The sequence below is a fragment of the Lissotriton helveticus genome, chromosome 2_1 (assembly GCF_964261635.1).
Source record: "Lissotriton helveticus chromosome 2_1, aLisHel1.1, whole genome shotgun sequence".
Taxonomy (NCBI): domain Eukaryota; kingdom Metazoa; phylum Chordata; class Amphibia; order Caudata; family Salamandridae; genus Lissotriton; species Lissotriton helveticus.
In genome coordinates this window covers 1,731,380,176-1,731,394,812 of record NC_136059.1, presented here as the reverse complement: position 1 = coordinate 1,731,394,812, position 14,637 = coordinate 1,731,380,176, and the positions used below count along the sequence as shown (strand labels likewise).

The following is a 14,637-nucleotide window of genomic DNA, read 5'->3' as shown; positions in this document are numbered from 1 at the left end:
CCATGCCTGCAAAGGTTTGATAATTTTTCTCTGATAGAGACTGGTAGTGTGCCTATTCGTTTAGCGCCGTTATACAGCTGCACTAATATTGGAGCCAGTAGATCAATGTATGTGAGATAGAATTCTATTGGTAGACCATCAGTGCCTGGTGTTTTGTTTCGGGCCAAGGTCTTGATAGCCGCCGCACCTCTCTAACGTCAATCTCTTGCCCCAGGGTGATTGCCGTGTCCTCATCTAGGGCTGGCAGTTCTACACCCTGCATGAACTCATGTAGGTCCTCCTCCGTTGGGGACAGCTGACTTCAGTAGAGGTCAGTGTAGTATGCGAAAAAGAGATCATTGATTCCCTGCTGGTCATACCTCGGTACCCCATTCCGATCTCTTAACTCCAAGATAATCGAGCCTCGCCTGGCCAGGTTGGCCAGCCAAGCAAGAAACGCCCCCGATTTATCCCTTTCAGAATGCGCTTGGGCATGTATTTTTTGTAATCAAAACAGCGTAGCCATTCAACAGCCTCCCTGGCCTCTAGTAACTCCTGTTGCTTAGCTGGGTGTTCAGGTCAGTCTGTTTCAAGGGCACACAGTCGTTGGTCGTCCCTCTCTTGAAAGATTGTTTTCCCAACCCCAGACATCACTGATATGCACCTACCCCTAAGGAATGCCTTACATGCATCCCATTCCACTAGAGAGGATGTGGCAGTGCCTTTGTTAATTCGAAAGTAGGTCGCAATACCTGAACCTATCGCTGCGTGAAATACTTGGTCGTCTAAAGCATTGAGGCGCAGGCGCCAGGTGGGGATCTTGGGGCGTGTGCTTGACCATTGCAATTGTACCAGCACAGGATTGTGATCAGAAATTTTCCTGGTGAGGTATTCACTGTTACTGATCCCTCATGGACGTCCTGGAACACAAAATGGTGTCCAGTCAAAAATGTAATTTGTCCAGTGATGAGAAGGAGTAATCTCGAGCCTCCGGTTGCTGTGCCCTCCAGGAATCCATGAAGCTCCATTTCTGTTGCCAGCTGCGGCGTGCCTCTGCCAGCTTGTAAGCGGGTGTGTCAGGGAGTGGGGGGGGTGAGCAGTCCCGATTAACATCGGAAGTGCATTTGAAGTCGCCCCCCAGGAAGATCGGACCTGAGAGGACGGTCGCCAGTCTTTCAGAGTGATGGGAAAAGAAGGTTGGCTGGTCCGAGTTGGGCGCACATATTCTACCTAGCGTAAGGTTTCTACCATCCAGCCTCCCGGTCACTACTACATAGCTGCTCTCTGGGTCGATCAACTGTGTTGTGCATTGAAATGGGATACCTGCCACTATCCAGATTAACACTCCTCTCGCAAAAGCGGAGTAAGTGGTGAAATAGGCTTGGCCCCTCCAGCGGCGTTGCAGCGCCATCCCCTCCTTCGCCAATAGATGGGTTTCCTGAAGGAATGCAATCTGAATGCCTCTGTGGACCAGATAAGAGTGTATTTTATGACGCCGGCTCATGGAGGGCATGCCCCTCACATTCCATGAGAGACAGTTCAAGCCTAGTGGGGGTCCCATTGTTGTCTGTGCTTGTGCTCATTAAAAAAACTCACCCCAAGTGAAACGCCTGGTTCCCCATACCTTTTCCCACCTGAAAAAAACATCCCCAACTCCCCCTTCCCCAGGACAGGTATCGAGAAAAGAGTCCCCGTCCAAACAGGACTAAAACGTAACATTATCTAGTGATAGTGGTAAGGGTGGTCAACTGACAACTACTATGCTGAGTTTCCCGCAATACCTGTTATTTGTTAGTTATGGCCACAAATAAACTGCTGCTTTATGTGGAAGTTCTTGTGTCACCATTAGAGATCATCTGTGTAAAGCTTTAGTTGCTACTAGACTGTTGCACTTAACGTACAGGAGTGCTAGATGCCAACACATTAACTTAAAATGTGGCCCAAGAGATTGAGGTCCATTTTCCATATCTCCTGCTTTTTAAGATTGTGGTAACAAATAATCTTACATGATAAATTGAAGGTCTCTCAAATCTACCAAGTTCTTTGGTCCCTGCCTATTCCTTGGACTCCATAGATGATGAATGAAAAAACCTGAGGATGAAGCTAAATCAAGGTGCCCAGTGGCTTACGGCTGACCTCAGACAGTGTGTTCTTACAGGACCGCTCTCAAGTCAATTTTCACACGAGACAGTAATGCAGACCAGCCAATCCTCGCTTTGTGTCTGTGGTGTAAGTAGTATAATTAATGGGAACTGGCACTTCTTTTTTCGGACTAGGCCTATTTTCCATCATCAGACTTTGACCCAGAGTAAGAGAAAGAAAAGCAGATAACGGAGACAGAAGGAGCAAAAGAAAAAAATGACAGAAAAATGTGACAAAGGCCAAAAGTAGGTATATAAACGAACCAGTAAGAGTGAAATAAAGAAATAGGCCGTGTACAGTGATGAAATAAAGAGGAATGAGATAGATCTAAGACAAACACCAGCATTCGTGTTTGGCAACACCAGCACTCACCAGTGCCGGCAGTGGGATCGTAAGAACAACTTTGGACCCATGCACTTTAAAAAAAACTATTTAAGCACTGTAAAGCAGAATTATGCAAACAATGTAAATATATAATAGACCAATGCACCCAAACAATATCTAGGCAGATAGTAAAGTCTGGTTGACAGGCTTCTCTTTTGTTTATGTGAGTTTTCCTACAGTGGAGTGGTGTGGCTCACTGGTTAGAGGCGGCAGACCCGGGAGCAGAAGTCGGCCTGGGACCAGGGTTCAATTCCCGACGCGGCAGGGTCATGGACCAGGGTCAGCAGACTCGACAATTCTCGCCTTGGTGCCTACTCTAACCTGGGGTCCCACTCGGCAACTCTGGGCATTAGCTTGCCTAATCTTCACAACGACCCCATCAACGCTGGGGATGCCTGGCTCCACCTTGGGGATTCCCAGTAGGGACCATCCCACAGGGAAAGCCAGGACGGGTTCCCCAGCGGTATACAGCGCCGGGACGCCCCTTTGCTGGGGCAGCTGTGCGCTTTACAAGTATACGACATTTAACATGGACAGGAAAGACTCTTTGCTAAAGTCATGGGTGGTTAGTGTTCTTTTTTGTTATTCATTATTGGTCTTTGTAAATAGAAATGTTTTGTATTTTATAAATATGTAAAAGGAACAAGCTACAGATAATCAATTAGCATGGAAACAGGAAGTATGATGACCTGTGGTAATCTGAAGCACACAATTAATGAATGGACTTCCTTGAGAGGTGTCGCTCGACACTGCTATTGAGTCGGTATATGCGTTCACTGAAGATCAGAAGTACACGTTTGGCTTGTCAACAAAATAAAAAGGCTGGGCTGCAGTTACACATTACATGGGGTATTAAAGAGTTCCGTGTGGTAGGTTACATTATTGACATTACATCTTCTGTGATCTTCCAACCCAACACAACCTACCTTCATGCAAACCCCCTTTGCAGAAGATCTGCTGAGGTGGGCAGGATGAGAATGAACGGGGAGCTACCAGGACTAAAACCAGAGGAAAGACTTGGGGATTACATAGCGCTATCGCTTCAGTGGTCTGAATCCTTCATTTAATTTGTGCATGAAAAAACAGGCAATGGTCACAGCTTTTATTTTGTTTTTGTGACTTACATTATGTAATACAAGGCAATTGAACATATAAACCTGCCTATGTGTGTAATACGTCACATAAACAGTTATCTGACAATACAAAGTTTTTTTTGTTTTCTTGCTTTTCATGAAAATGACAAGTTTAGGACTTCTTGTAGAAATCTATATTGTAAAACGTTTGTCTAGTATTTGCAAAGATAATGGGTATTCCAGTGCAAAATCAGATCCCATTACAGAAAACATAAAGTGCTTGGAATGAAGAACCAACAGTACGGAGAAAAGCAACACTTCTCAAGGGGAGTGGGTCCTGTGGGAGAAATGTCAAATGTTAAGTCCTTATTGAAATATAAACAATACTATAAAATCAATACCACCATGTAAAAGCAAGCAAGTGGTAATTTTGATCTGATGAGACCAGCCATCAGGCATGTAGATGCGCCCTGTACCACCATTTTCTAGAAGTTGTTTGAAGTAGCAGTGGACACAAGTGATGCGAGTATTTGCTTGAATGTAAATGGCCTAAGACACAACAGTGTGATGAAAGGAATGCCACCATAAGGGTAGGATTGTGCGACATGCAGGTTGTAGCGCAAAGCAAGACTAATGGCCTTATTACGAGTCAAGTGATCCTCCTGTCGGCCACATCCACCGCCCTGCCAACAGGAGAACTGGCAAGCTCATCGTGCGCCCTCCCGCTGGATTACAAGCAGGTGGGGGGTGCTCCAACGGTCTCAGGGAGGGGGCTGTGTAAGGCACATAGAAGAGCCTTCCCAGCAGACCTCCACCGTGACAGCACTTGCAGCACATTCCTGCGGATGTATGACATTACAACGCATGCTTTTACCACGCATGCCTTTACAACGCAGTTTTTACAACGCATGCTGTTACAACGCATAGCGCTTAGGGGTGCTGGATAGTGAATAGTTTAATTTATTATTCCAACTCCAGTCCCCGTGGATAGTAGGGAAGGTGTTGGATAGTAAATTAAATCCATTCCCTATCCTAGCTTGCCCCCCCAGCGCAATGCGTTGTAATAACATGCGTTGTAATAGTTGCGTCGTAAAGGCACTGGGTGGTAAAAGTTGCATTGTAAAGGATGTTTCCCCATTCCGGCATGATGTGGTATGTACACTGTTCAGGGTGCAATTCCAGTGGGGCACAAAATGTGCCCCCCCCCATTCACCCCTAGGCCTGAAGTGGCCAGGGACGCTGTTAGGGCCCCCTAAGTCGCCTCTCCGCCACCCTTTTGAAGACGAGCTCACCGCCATGAAATGGGCAGTGAAAAGCTAACATAATATGCTCGGCAGTGCCGATATCGGCACAGCCAGCACAATGAGGCTGCTTGCAGTCCGCCAGCACAGCGGGATCCTTGATTCTGGCAGAGCCGGCAGTCTCGTGGTGGTCCAACTGCCACACTCCGAATACTGCAGGTGGACCCACATTGGTAGCAGTGGTGGGACCGCCAACCGAGTACGGTAGTCCTGAGGACTGCAGTACTCGTAACAAGGCCCTTAGTATATCTTTACACCACTCATAACACTTGGCCCTACATATAGCAAATGCTGTCATGTGCCAAGAAAGTTGGCTGGCACAATCTCACTTCAACTAATGCTCAAAAAATATCTTGTACTGGCCCCCTGAGGTACTTGCCATAAGGCATAGTTTTTTTCGTAGGCTGGTGATGATCGTACTTATTAAGGAAAGGGCACCTTTAAGACATGGCAGTTCAAGAGTGTGCAGAAAGTAATCTGATTGAGAACATTATGAACTAATAAAGAGTAATGCTTATGAATTTCAGCAACAGGCCAATTTAGCAGCAACATCTGCAATACCCCGTTAATTAACCTCAAACCTCATATGACTTCAAATTCTTGCTACATAAACACTTTAAAACATCACAACACAAGCCTGAGTTATTGCATTTCTACACATCTTCCTATATCATGATGGAGCCACAGGCAGTAAATACAAACAGTGTAGAATCATACATTGAAGCAATAGCCAACAAGTCCTCTGATGAAATCCCCTGAAAAGCATGCACAAAAACTTTGGCAACAACGGTGGCCTGGGTCGTCCTCCTCTGATACAGATCCCAAAAACTGAGCATGGCTCTTAGATCACTGTACGAAAGCGGTTGACACTACGACGGCCTATAAACATTTGCATCCACTATATAAACATAAGTATAGATTTACTATTCTTAAGTCCACATCCACTTCCCTTGATTATATAATGGTAGTTGATGCAGTATTTTTTAGGTGGATATTTCAACCAAAATATAGATGTTAAACATTTAGAAAAGGACTTAAAATGAAATGGCCAAGTGCACATTGTTGCTAAAGTGACCAATCATAGGAATAGCAGGAGGCAAAATCAAACTGCTTTCATTTTGTTGGGAAGTGATCCTCCATACCCCGCTCCCAGTCTCTTAGTGAGGTACTCGCCCACTGACAAAGAAAGTCACAAACACGCAACAGTTTTCAGTTTTGTAATAGGTTCAGGTCATATCAGAACTGGAGATATGCAGGTCTGAAAAGATGGCGCAAAAATGTTTAGCCACACCTGATGACATTTGAAGGCTGAAAATAGGTGTATTCGAGGCTGGAAAGACACCCTGAAATGTGCTTTCATAGGTTTGGAAGATGGACAAAGTAGAAAAACACATTACAAATGGTGACTAGAAGAGGTAGTTCAAACACATGGCATAGCGTTTCCCCTGTTAACCTGAAATTATACACTGAGAGCTGCTCTCGATGGTGTCTTCCCCCCATCGTGCAGAGATAAAATCCCCTCAGCCACAATAACCACCATGACTGACATCAAGCGGTGATATGCAAGTCAACTGCTCCTCTACAAACCTTTTACGGGATGGCTTTGTGCAAAAGGTGGCTTGAGATATTGACCTCTAGGTCACAATATATGGCAAGAACAAGGCATGACAAGACCTCAAGGGAACAATTTTCTTTTTTGGCATTTACTCTGCAGTACACTGAATAAGCCTAAAAAGTCACAAAACATCTGATATTTCTACTCCGAGGTTAGGAGGCAGTTCGGTGGCATGGGTGTAAAGAAGGCTCAGTATCCAATTTGTGAAGTTCTCTGCGCACGGCATGAAGGACAGGAGCAGGCCATTTAGCAAGTTGCTACCAACAACCATTTGTTGCTGAAGAATACATGACTTTCATTGCCAAAGTTAGCTTTGGTAGTTTTGGCTCAATAGTAGCACACTAATTCTGGTTCCACATCACACTACATCCACTCCATCAACACAAAGTAAAGAAAATGAACTCGTCTTTACACCCTGCAGCAAAGTGGCACACCCTTTTTTCTCAGGTGCTCAGAGCAGTTACCCTCCATTGCCGGCAATGGAATATTTGTCAGGTTTGCTAGTATGAAGAGGTTAACCTCTTCGACGCTGATGACGGCTCCCGGCCGTCATGAGTCACGGTGGGCATGTGCTGATGACGACCGGGAGCCGTCATGACCACGCCCGCAATTAGAATGCTCAGCACTGCAGCTGAATTCGCGCCGCAGTGATGAGGTTAAGATGGAGTTTGCTTATAGGAAATCCTATCCTGGGTTACTGGAGGCTAGCGTAGTTATGTATGTGTTTATACTGCCTACTATATTGCCCAAAAAAGCATCACATTGGTGCCACCGTATATTTGACTGTACAATTGCATTTCTTATGAAGACTTCTCAGTACTTGATGAGGCTAGTCAGCCAGTACCTCCATGATTGTACTTCTAAAGGGACAGCAGCATGGGCAATTAATTATTCACGTGGGCGGAAACCTTGTCCTGAAGGGGCAGGCTACCTACCGGACATAGTGGGGAAACCTTACAATGAAGCGAATGTTCATTAATACTCCTGCTGCATTGCTAGAAGCATAAACGAACAGAATGAAAAGTATTAACCATTCTTGGCAGCATCCCTCCCAGAGGTAACCTGATTTGAAATGGTAAAAGGAGAGACACTGCAACCGCACATGCTGTGGTGTAAGAAAAAATTAAGTGGTGGCTGTGGATGCGTGAAACCATAACACAAATCCAAGCAGACCACGATGCATCAACCTGGCCATCTCTTTCACATAAAAGGGATGCCAGAGCGGACATGGCATTAGTGTACTAATGCACCCTATAATAGCAATAAATAATCACTGGCCAAGATATAGCAATGTTGTTGAAACTAACAGTAACACAAAACTGATAGAAAAAGAAAAAACAATGGCGTACAACCCACGGGATCCAGTGGGTACAATGTTGCAGCTTCATGTACTGCAGTCAAGCTCTATAAAGCTACTTTCAAGTCTTCTGTTGGAGAACAGTTCACGAAGGCAGAGTCCCGGGGAAGCTGCCTCGTTCAATGGAATTTCGTTTCTCATTGCATTGAATTGCATTGCATTGAACAGTGTCAGTAGTGTCCAGTTTTTATTCCATTTTATCCCTCCAGATCTTCCTAGCCTTGTTCTGCTGAAATGTCACATCCCCAGCAGGCGCAAGGCGAACAGCGATCCTCTAATATACTCTTCAACCTCAAATAGTGCAGATCGCAACGTAGACCATCACACACAACTTTCTTTCACTTTCTCATTGTTTAAAAAGGATGTGAGGAGTGCAACGTCTACAACAGTCTGGTTTTTGTGCAACGACAAGTCCTTGAGATGGTCATCATCACTTTGGTCCTTGGCAAAATTTACAAATACCTGGAGAGGAAGACAAAGAAAGCACATTTGGTATGCCATTTCCCCTCAATTTATTTTCAATTCATTCATCACTCTGATGACATTTAAATAAAAATAACAAAGATGACTTAATCAATTTGTTCAAATCCAAGCAAGAAGTGATGGACTTGAATGGTTTATGATGCACAAATGTCACTGTTAAAAGGCTCAGGCTCTCATTTTATTATGTACACCCACAAATAGTCTTCTCTTTCTCATCTGAATCATCCTTTGCTTCTGTTGTCGATTATTTGTTAATACTAAAAGCATCTGAACTTCAAGACACTGCATGAAGTATCCAGTACCTCTAGTCGACGGCACTGCAGAAATCATGTGTGATCTTCAGGTCACTGGTTCAAATTGAAAGGTTCAATTTAGCATTTTTTCCTTCTGGCACATATAAAATGAATACTGGAGAACTGAGTAATAACACCTATCAAAGTCTAGATGTTCATTGTTACAATAAGAAAGTGGCATCTGCCCACCAATCACGCCTCTCCAACGTTGGATTTACCTTACACCTCACTAAGGGCCTCATTATAATGCCGGTGGTCGGACCGCCGTATCATGATACTGGCGGTTGAACCCACAGTTGTCGGACACAACACCGCCGCCAGGATCACAGATCCCAACAGTGCGGCAGTCGGAGGAACCCCGCCATGAAATCGTTGCAGGAAAGGGATCCGGGAGCCCCAAACAGGGCCCCTGGCCATTGCAGGGCAATGTAAAGTCTTACTTGGGCACACATAGTGCTCCCACTTATCTCTGTGCACTGTGTGAAATGACAACATGGTGAATGGCACAAGGTGCACGGACCAGGTGGAGGTGCACGGACGTGCAGAAGAAGCTGCACAGAAGCAACATGTACTGCCGCCCTTTCCCAAGGCTGCAGCATCCACCCGCGGTGGTACCAACCACTCTACGACCGCCAGCACGACAGTCAAATCCTAATATGGCGGTGGACCGCGTGCATGCTTGCCACAATAGCGGACGCGGTCCGTCTGACCGGCATCGTAATGAGACCCTAAATGTATATCCATTTTTTCCCATGCCTTGATGTAAATTATCAGTTTGTGGGTCTACTTTATGGCCTTCTTACTGGCTTCCTAATTCCACCCCATGTTTGAAATAGTATGCTGTGGACACTAATAGGCCTGAAAATGTAATTATGCATCACTTCCAGTGACAGGCTTGTTGGGGTGTAGGAAAGACTATGTACCTCATTATCATCGCTAAGGGGCATAAGGGTTCCAGGATATCAACCATGAAGTAACACTGTATATCTGGCATTCTCCCCACTCTTACTAGGATTGAAATCTGTGGCCTGAGGTTTGCACTGAGATCTCAAAGTTTGCCTTTACTAACAGTAGCAAATCCCATTCAAAAGGTGATATTCTTTCCTAAGACAAATCATTTCCTGCTGTATATATTTTTGCCTATGAAAACAAATGAGTTGTTGAAAGTGTAGCATCCTTTCTTTTAATTTTGCTTCTCTTAAACTGACCTTCTGACTACAATACTCAGTTTCCAGGAGATCAACACATTTCAGTCACAGGCAATCAACAAACGCTTACTTGGTCAAGTGTAGTCTGCGAGACTGAGTAGTCTTCAATTTGGAATTTCTTCTTGTTCTTGGAGAGGATACTGAATATCCTGGCCAGAGAAGAGTGTGTGGAGCGGAGCTGATACTGCAACATACCCCGGTGTTTCTCCTTTAGTACACTGCCTGGAAAGGCAATTGCGAAGAATTCCTCTACAGGCTTCAGGTCAGGATTTGAACCGGATATTCGGACAACAATCGTGTAACCATCTCCAAACCTAAAAACAAAACAAATAGACTCTGAAAATCTTTAATAATATAACGAAGAAAGAAAACAACCCAGGTACGGTCATCACTATCATGCATAAAACGATAGCAGAAAATTCCTTTAAACCCTGGTGCTAAACACTATAGGCTTGCCAGACTCGCAGTGCTGGTGATCCGTCCGCGGCATTCGGACTTCTAAGGTAATTGCAGTGAAGCACCGCCTGCTGCGCCAGGGAACAGTTGATCCCTGGTGGAAGAGGAGGAGGTGGAAGTGCGCGGTGCGCCGCAATGTAGTATGCTGAGCAGGACTGGCGCAGTCCAGCTCAGCATATTAAGAGGTCCTGCACTGCCAGCCATTTAATGGCGAGAGAACTGTCATGAAAAGGCTGGCAGTACAGGAATAATGGGCACCCTACAGGGCCCCATGCCACCCCTGCCATGGGAATACACTCAGGAGGGCTGTCTGTATTCCCCCAAAGTTCCTGCACAGCATGGACATCACCATCCATGCCGTCCTGGAACTTTGTTAACATCCCCATTGCGGTGCCTGTTTTCCAGGCACTGCCATTGGAACGGGCAAGGACCATCCACCGTACACGATTTTCACTCGTAATATGACCGGCGGTCCTTGGGCAGGCTTGGCGCAGCTGTGCTAGCGGCAAGCCGGTGCAACTGCACCAAACTCGTAATTGGCCCCTATGTTCCGAACTGGTAGATACTCCGCCTCACATCCCTCCACTATGAGCTAAAAAGTAATTTGTGTCAATAGTTTGAAAGTTGTGAAGGGACTATGTAGCCAACATAGATCAGCCTTTAAAAAAATAGTAAAGTTAGTTTAAATCTAATATGTGCAATGTAGCAATAGCTGCACATATAACATATGGTGAGTATATGACTTCATCTGACCTTTGGATACAAACCACTTTTGAAGGGCCATAAAGCAGGTTGGAACATTAGTTAGCGTTACTGATCAGCTGTGAAGACAACAATGCTTTTAGCACATGAATGTGCCAGATCTGCCGCATAACTACTTAATTTCTTTTTTATCCTCCATCTTTTCCTTTCTCCGTCTCCTCCTCCTCCCTCTTTCCCTTCCCTAACTAAGTCCTTGTTAGCAAATGCTGTAAACGAGTTGTGTACCCTGAGAAACTGAATGGCTGTCCATAGTATTAATCCAGTAGTTATTGACTACATTCTGAGGAACTGAAGTTAATTTTCTAGAAATAATCTAGATTAGACAAATACTTCTTGACTGACAAGAGGTCAATTTCATTAGAAACTGCCAAGGATTTCTCAAAAATCAGTGTGTTTTTCTTCAGTAGAGAGAGAATTTGCTAATGGCTATGTCGCCTCAGTTTGTCATTGCCCTAAATCCTATGTCATGACCCTTGGCCATCGAACTGCAGCATACAACTTTTCTAAATGCATGTGAAGCATAGGTTTCTCCTAGCACAGTGCTAAACTAATGTTTCACAGGATACACAAGTGCAATCCATGATGGCAGTTTGACCAGTTTATCACTTCTCAAGAAACAGCGCATTGCCACAAGAGACATTTCCACTGACGAGGGATACTACATTGGCAATTGTTGGGGAAGGATGCAATGGACAATATTTAGCATCCCTCCAATTGGAAGCCCCCAACAGCAAAATATATATATATATATATATATATATATATATATATATATATATATATATATATATATATATATATATATATATATATATATATATATATATATATATATGAATGAATAATATATTTCTATAGTAGATAAAAACATTACAGTCATTATAAAACAAACAATATGGATACAGCTAGCATATTTAGAGTGGATTGACCCAAAATGGACCAAAGTCCACGCAGGATGAAGAGGTGAAGAAAACAAAATCTCAATTCAGAATAATCTTGTATAGGGCAAAAGGATGTGTTTTTGTGAGATGAGGCAGATAAGTATGACTAACAGATGCATAAGGAAACAAAGGAACCTTACTTGTTTTTGAGGTGCTGGACGCTGCCGAGGCAGCGGAATTTCCCATTGACCATGATTGCCATTCTTGTGCATAGTGCTTCACACTCTTCCATGCTGCAAAGAGATACAGCCAATAAGTATGGCAGAGCCATGCCTGCTAACAGCAGCACCATTAAAGACAGCACGTTTCTTATGGAATGAACTTCAGCTGCATTATTAATGCAAAATACACAAGTGCCTATAACTACTGCATATAATTTGGAACCCCAGTTCAAGCAACGATGGAGTACAGGTATAGCATTGGCGGAGTATAGTTCTATTAACGACAGAGCACAGAGATTTCATACCACTCAGAAGGAGCCACAGAAGGCATATGAAAATTGTATGCCAATTAAGATATTGCAGGCATATACTGGAAGCTCGAAGCCAGCTTGTAAACAATTTATTTTAAATAGGTATGAAGGCAGATTGTAATCAGCACACAAATGCGAAGTAACATGAAAGGTCTAAAAACACAGGAGATAACCAGAAACAACATTTAAACAATAACTGAAAATAGCTAAAAAGAAACTATTTTACTTGTGTAATTTCTCCTGTCGTGGGTCGTGTAGCAATATTGGAAGAAAATGTGCTTCATCCCACATCTATAGCTGATTGAGAATCTAAAATCGGCTTCAGGGCCACCGCTGGATTGCATGAACTCATGAACATGTGCAAGGCTTTGTCAATTTCACATTTCGGCATGATCATAAAGCTGAGATTCTAGCACTCACACTCCCCTTTCAATCACATGATCTTTTCTAAGGGAGGATAAGATGCAGGAAAGGAGGTAAACTCTTGCCAGATGTGGTTATTTAACTTCTGTAAATTTGTTTCTAGTGGATACTGTATCTAACCACATATTCCTCACCCATAGAATATCCCCCAGGCGCCTGACTGGATCCGAACGTTTTCACAGCAATGTTCCTGCGTGCAGCTAGCTGGAGCTGTGTGGCTCCACTTTGACTTTGTTCCACCTGGTAAGTGACGGAGCAGAGACACATATAGGCGCCGCCCCTCTGCTAAATGTCAGTTTCTTGGATGACTCTTTCCACACTGTCAGACATGGAGCACAAAGCAATTGAAGGTGCACATCTCTAATTTGAGACCTTTTTAGATAGTACAAATATACCACTCCACTGAAGTGGAAGATGAAGGGCACTGATGAATCTACGATTAAAAACAGTATCAAACAGAAAGAGCACTACTAAAGGTAAGTAACTTGTTTTTCTGATGGATACTTCTAATGGCATATTCCCCACCTTTAGAATAGATACCCAAGCCGTAGATCCCTAAAGTAGAGGGACTGTGAAGTGGGCTCATACCAAAAAATCCTGCAGGAACAAACAGGCAAAATGTCTTTTCCCGTTGAACCTGGCTGTAAAAGCGAATAGTGCTTCAAGAACATATGCACTGAGGCCCACGCTGCGGCCTGGCATGTGCCATGCAATGGTAGCAGTCTTATCCCTTGTGTAATCAGCCCTCAGCCCTTCTGGACCATTTGGAATTTGTCATTCCGCAAAAAGGAATTCAGGTGGTGAAGATTTAAAATAAGACAAAGGACTCAAACCTTCCCCTGCAATAGGAAATAGTTGATTTATGAACCCGTCCCCACTTGCAAGACTGACACCCGCTTGATGGCTTCTCTTGCCAGAAAGATCTACATCCCTTGGAGAAGATCCAAAGTTGCTCCTCTGAAAGCTGAGCTGATCGGGGACGAAGGGAAGATGAGTCAGAGAGAAACATAAAAGTATAACCCTAATGGGTATGATAAACTACTACCCTAAAAGAAAATGTTTCGACTCTGCCTCCCACAGGGAGGCAGTGTGCTACTAAAGGCAAAGTGGCTTCGAGACTGATGCCAGTGTGTTGTCAGAATGAGAAACGACTGTGTGATGCCTACTTGATCCCCGTCCATTGTCCGAGGGGACTGGGGTGGTGGCCTGATATTGTCTATGCCCCAGCCGTCTGGAGTAACCTCAAAAGGAGTGAAATTGGCAAGGATGGATGGAAAGGCCCAAGAAACATGCAGTGGAGCTGCTTTTCTTAAAGCGTTGAGGGCAGAGTCAGCCTTCTCGCCAAATATGTGGGACCCACCGAAAGGCATATCAATAATGGATGTCTGCACATCTCCAAAAAATCCTGTGGATCTCCTCCACACATGTAGGCAGAAAACAAATTAGTGCCCACCACTTGCCAAAAGCGATCTGCAGTATCAAAGCCAGCCCTAATTAAATACTTGATGGCATTCTAGGTGTTTGGATACAAACAATATTGATTTTGAAATATTGGGATGCGGAAATATTGAAAATAAATATTGTGATACCCACATATTGTGATGCACAAATATTGTTGACAAGAAGATAATTTTTTGAGGTAAGCAGTATCGTTTTAAATAATACTGATGTTTTTAATATCGTTTTCAATATTATAGTCGTTAAAAATATCGTTTTTTAAATTATTTGACTGTTTTTTAGTTGATAAG

At 44.0% G+C, this 14,637-nt stretch overlaps 1 protein-coding gene across 1 annotated transcript in view; it reads right to left on the bottom strand.

Moving 5' to 3' along the window:
- Nucleotides 1-3,592: 3,592 nt before the first annotated feature.
- The window catches only part of ABCA1 (ATP binding cassette subfamily A member 1), a 132,747-nt gene continuing 121,702 nt past the window's right edge, over nt 3,593-14,637 (bottom strand). Inside the window, exons 47-50 of the mRNA XM_078676675.1 lie at nt 12,135-12,227; nt 9,906-10,149; nt 7,097-8,313; nt 3,593-7,033 (exon numbers count right to left, since the gene is read on the bottom strand). Coding sequence (XP_078532801.1) covers nt 8,173-8,313; nt 9,906-10,149; nt 12,135-12,227 — 478 coding nt within the window. The 3' untranslated portion in view covers nt 3,593-7,033; nt 7,097-8,172. The remainder of the gene's footprint in view (nt 7,034-7,096; nt 8,314-9,905; nt 10,150-12,134; nt 12,228-14,637) is intronic.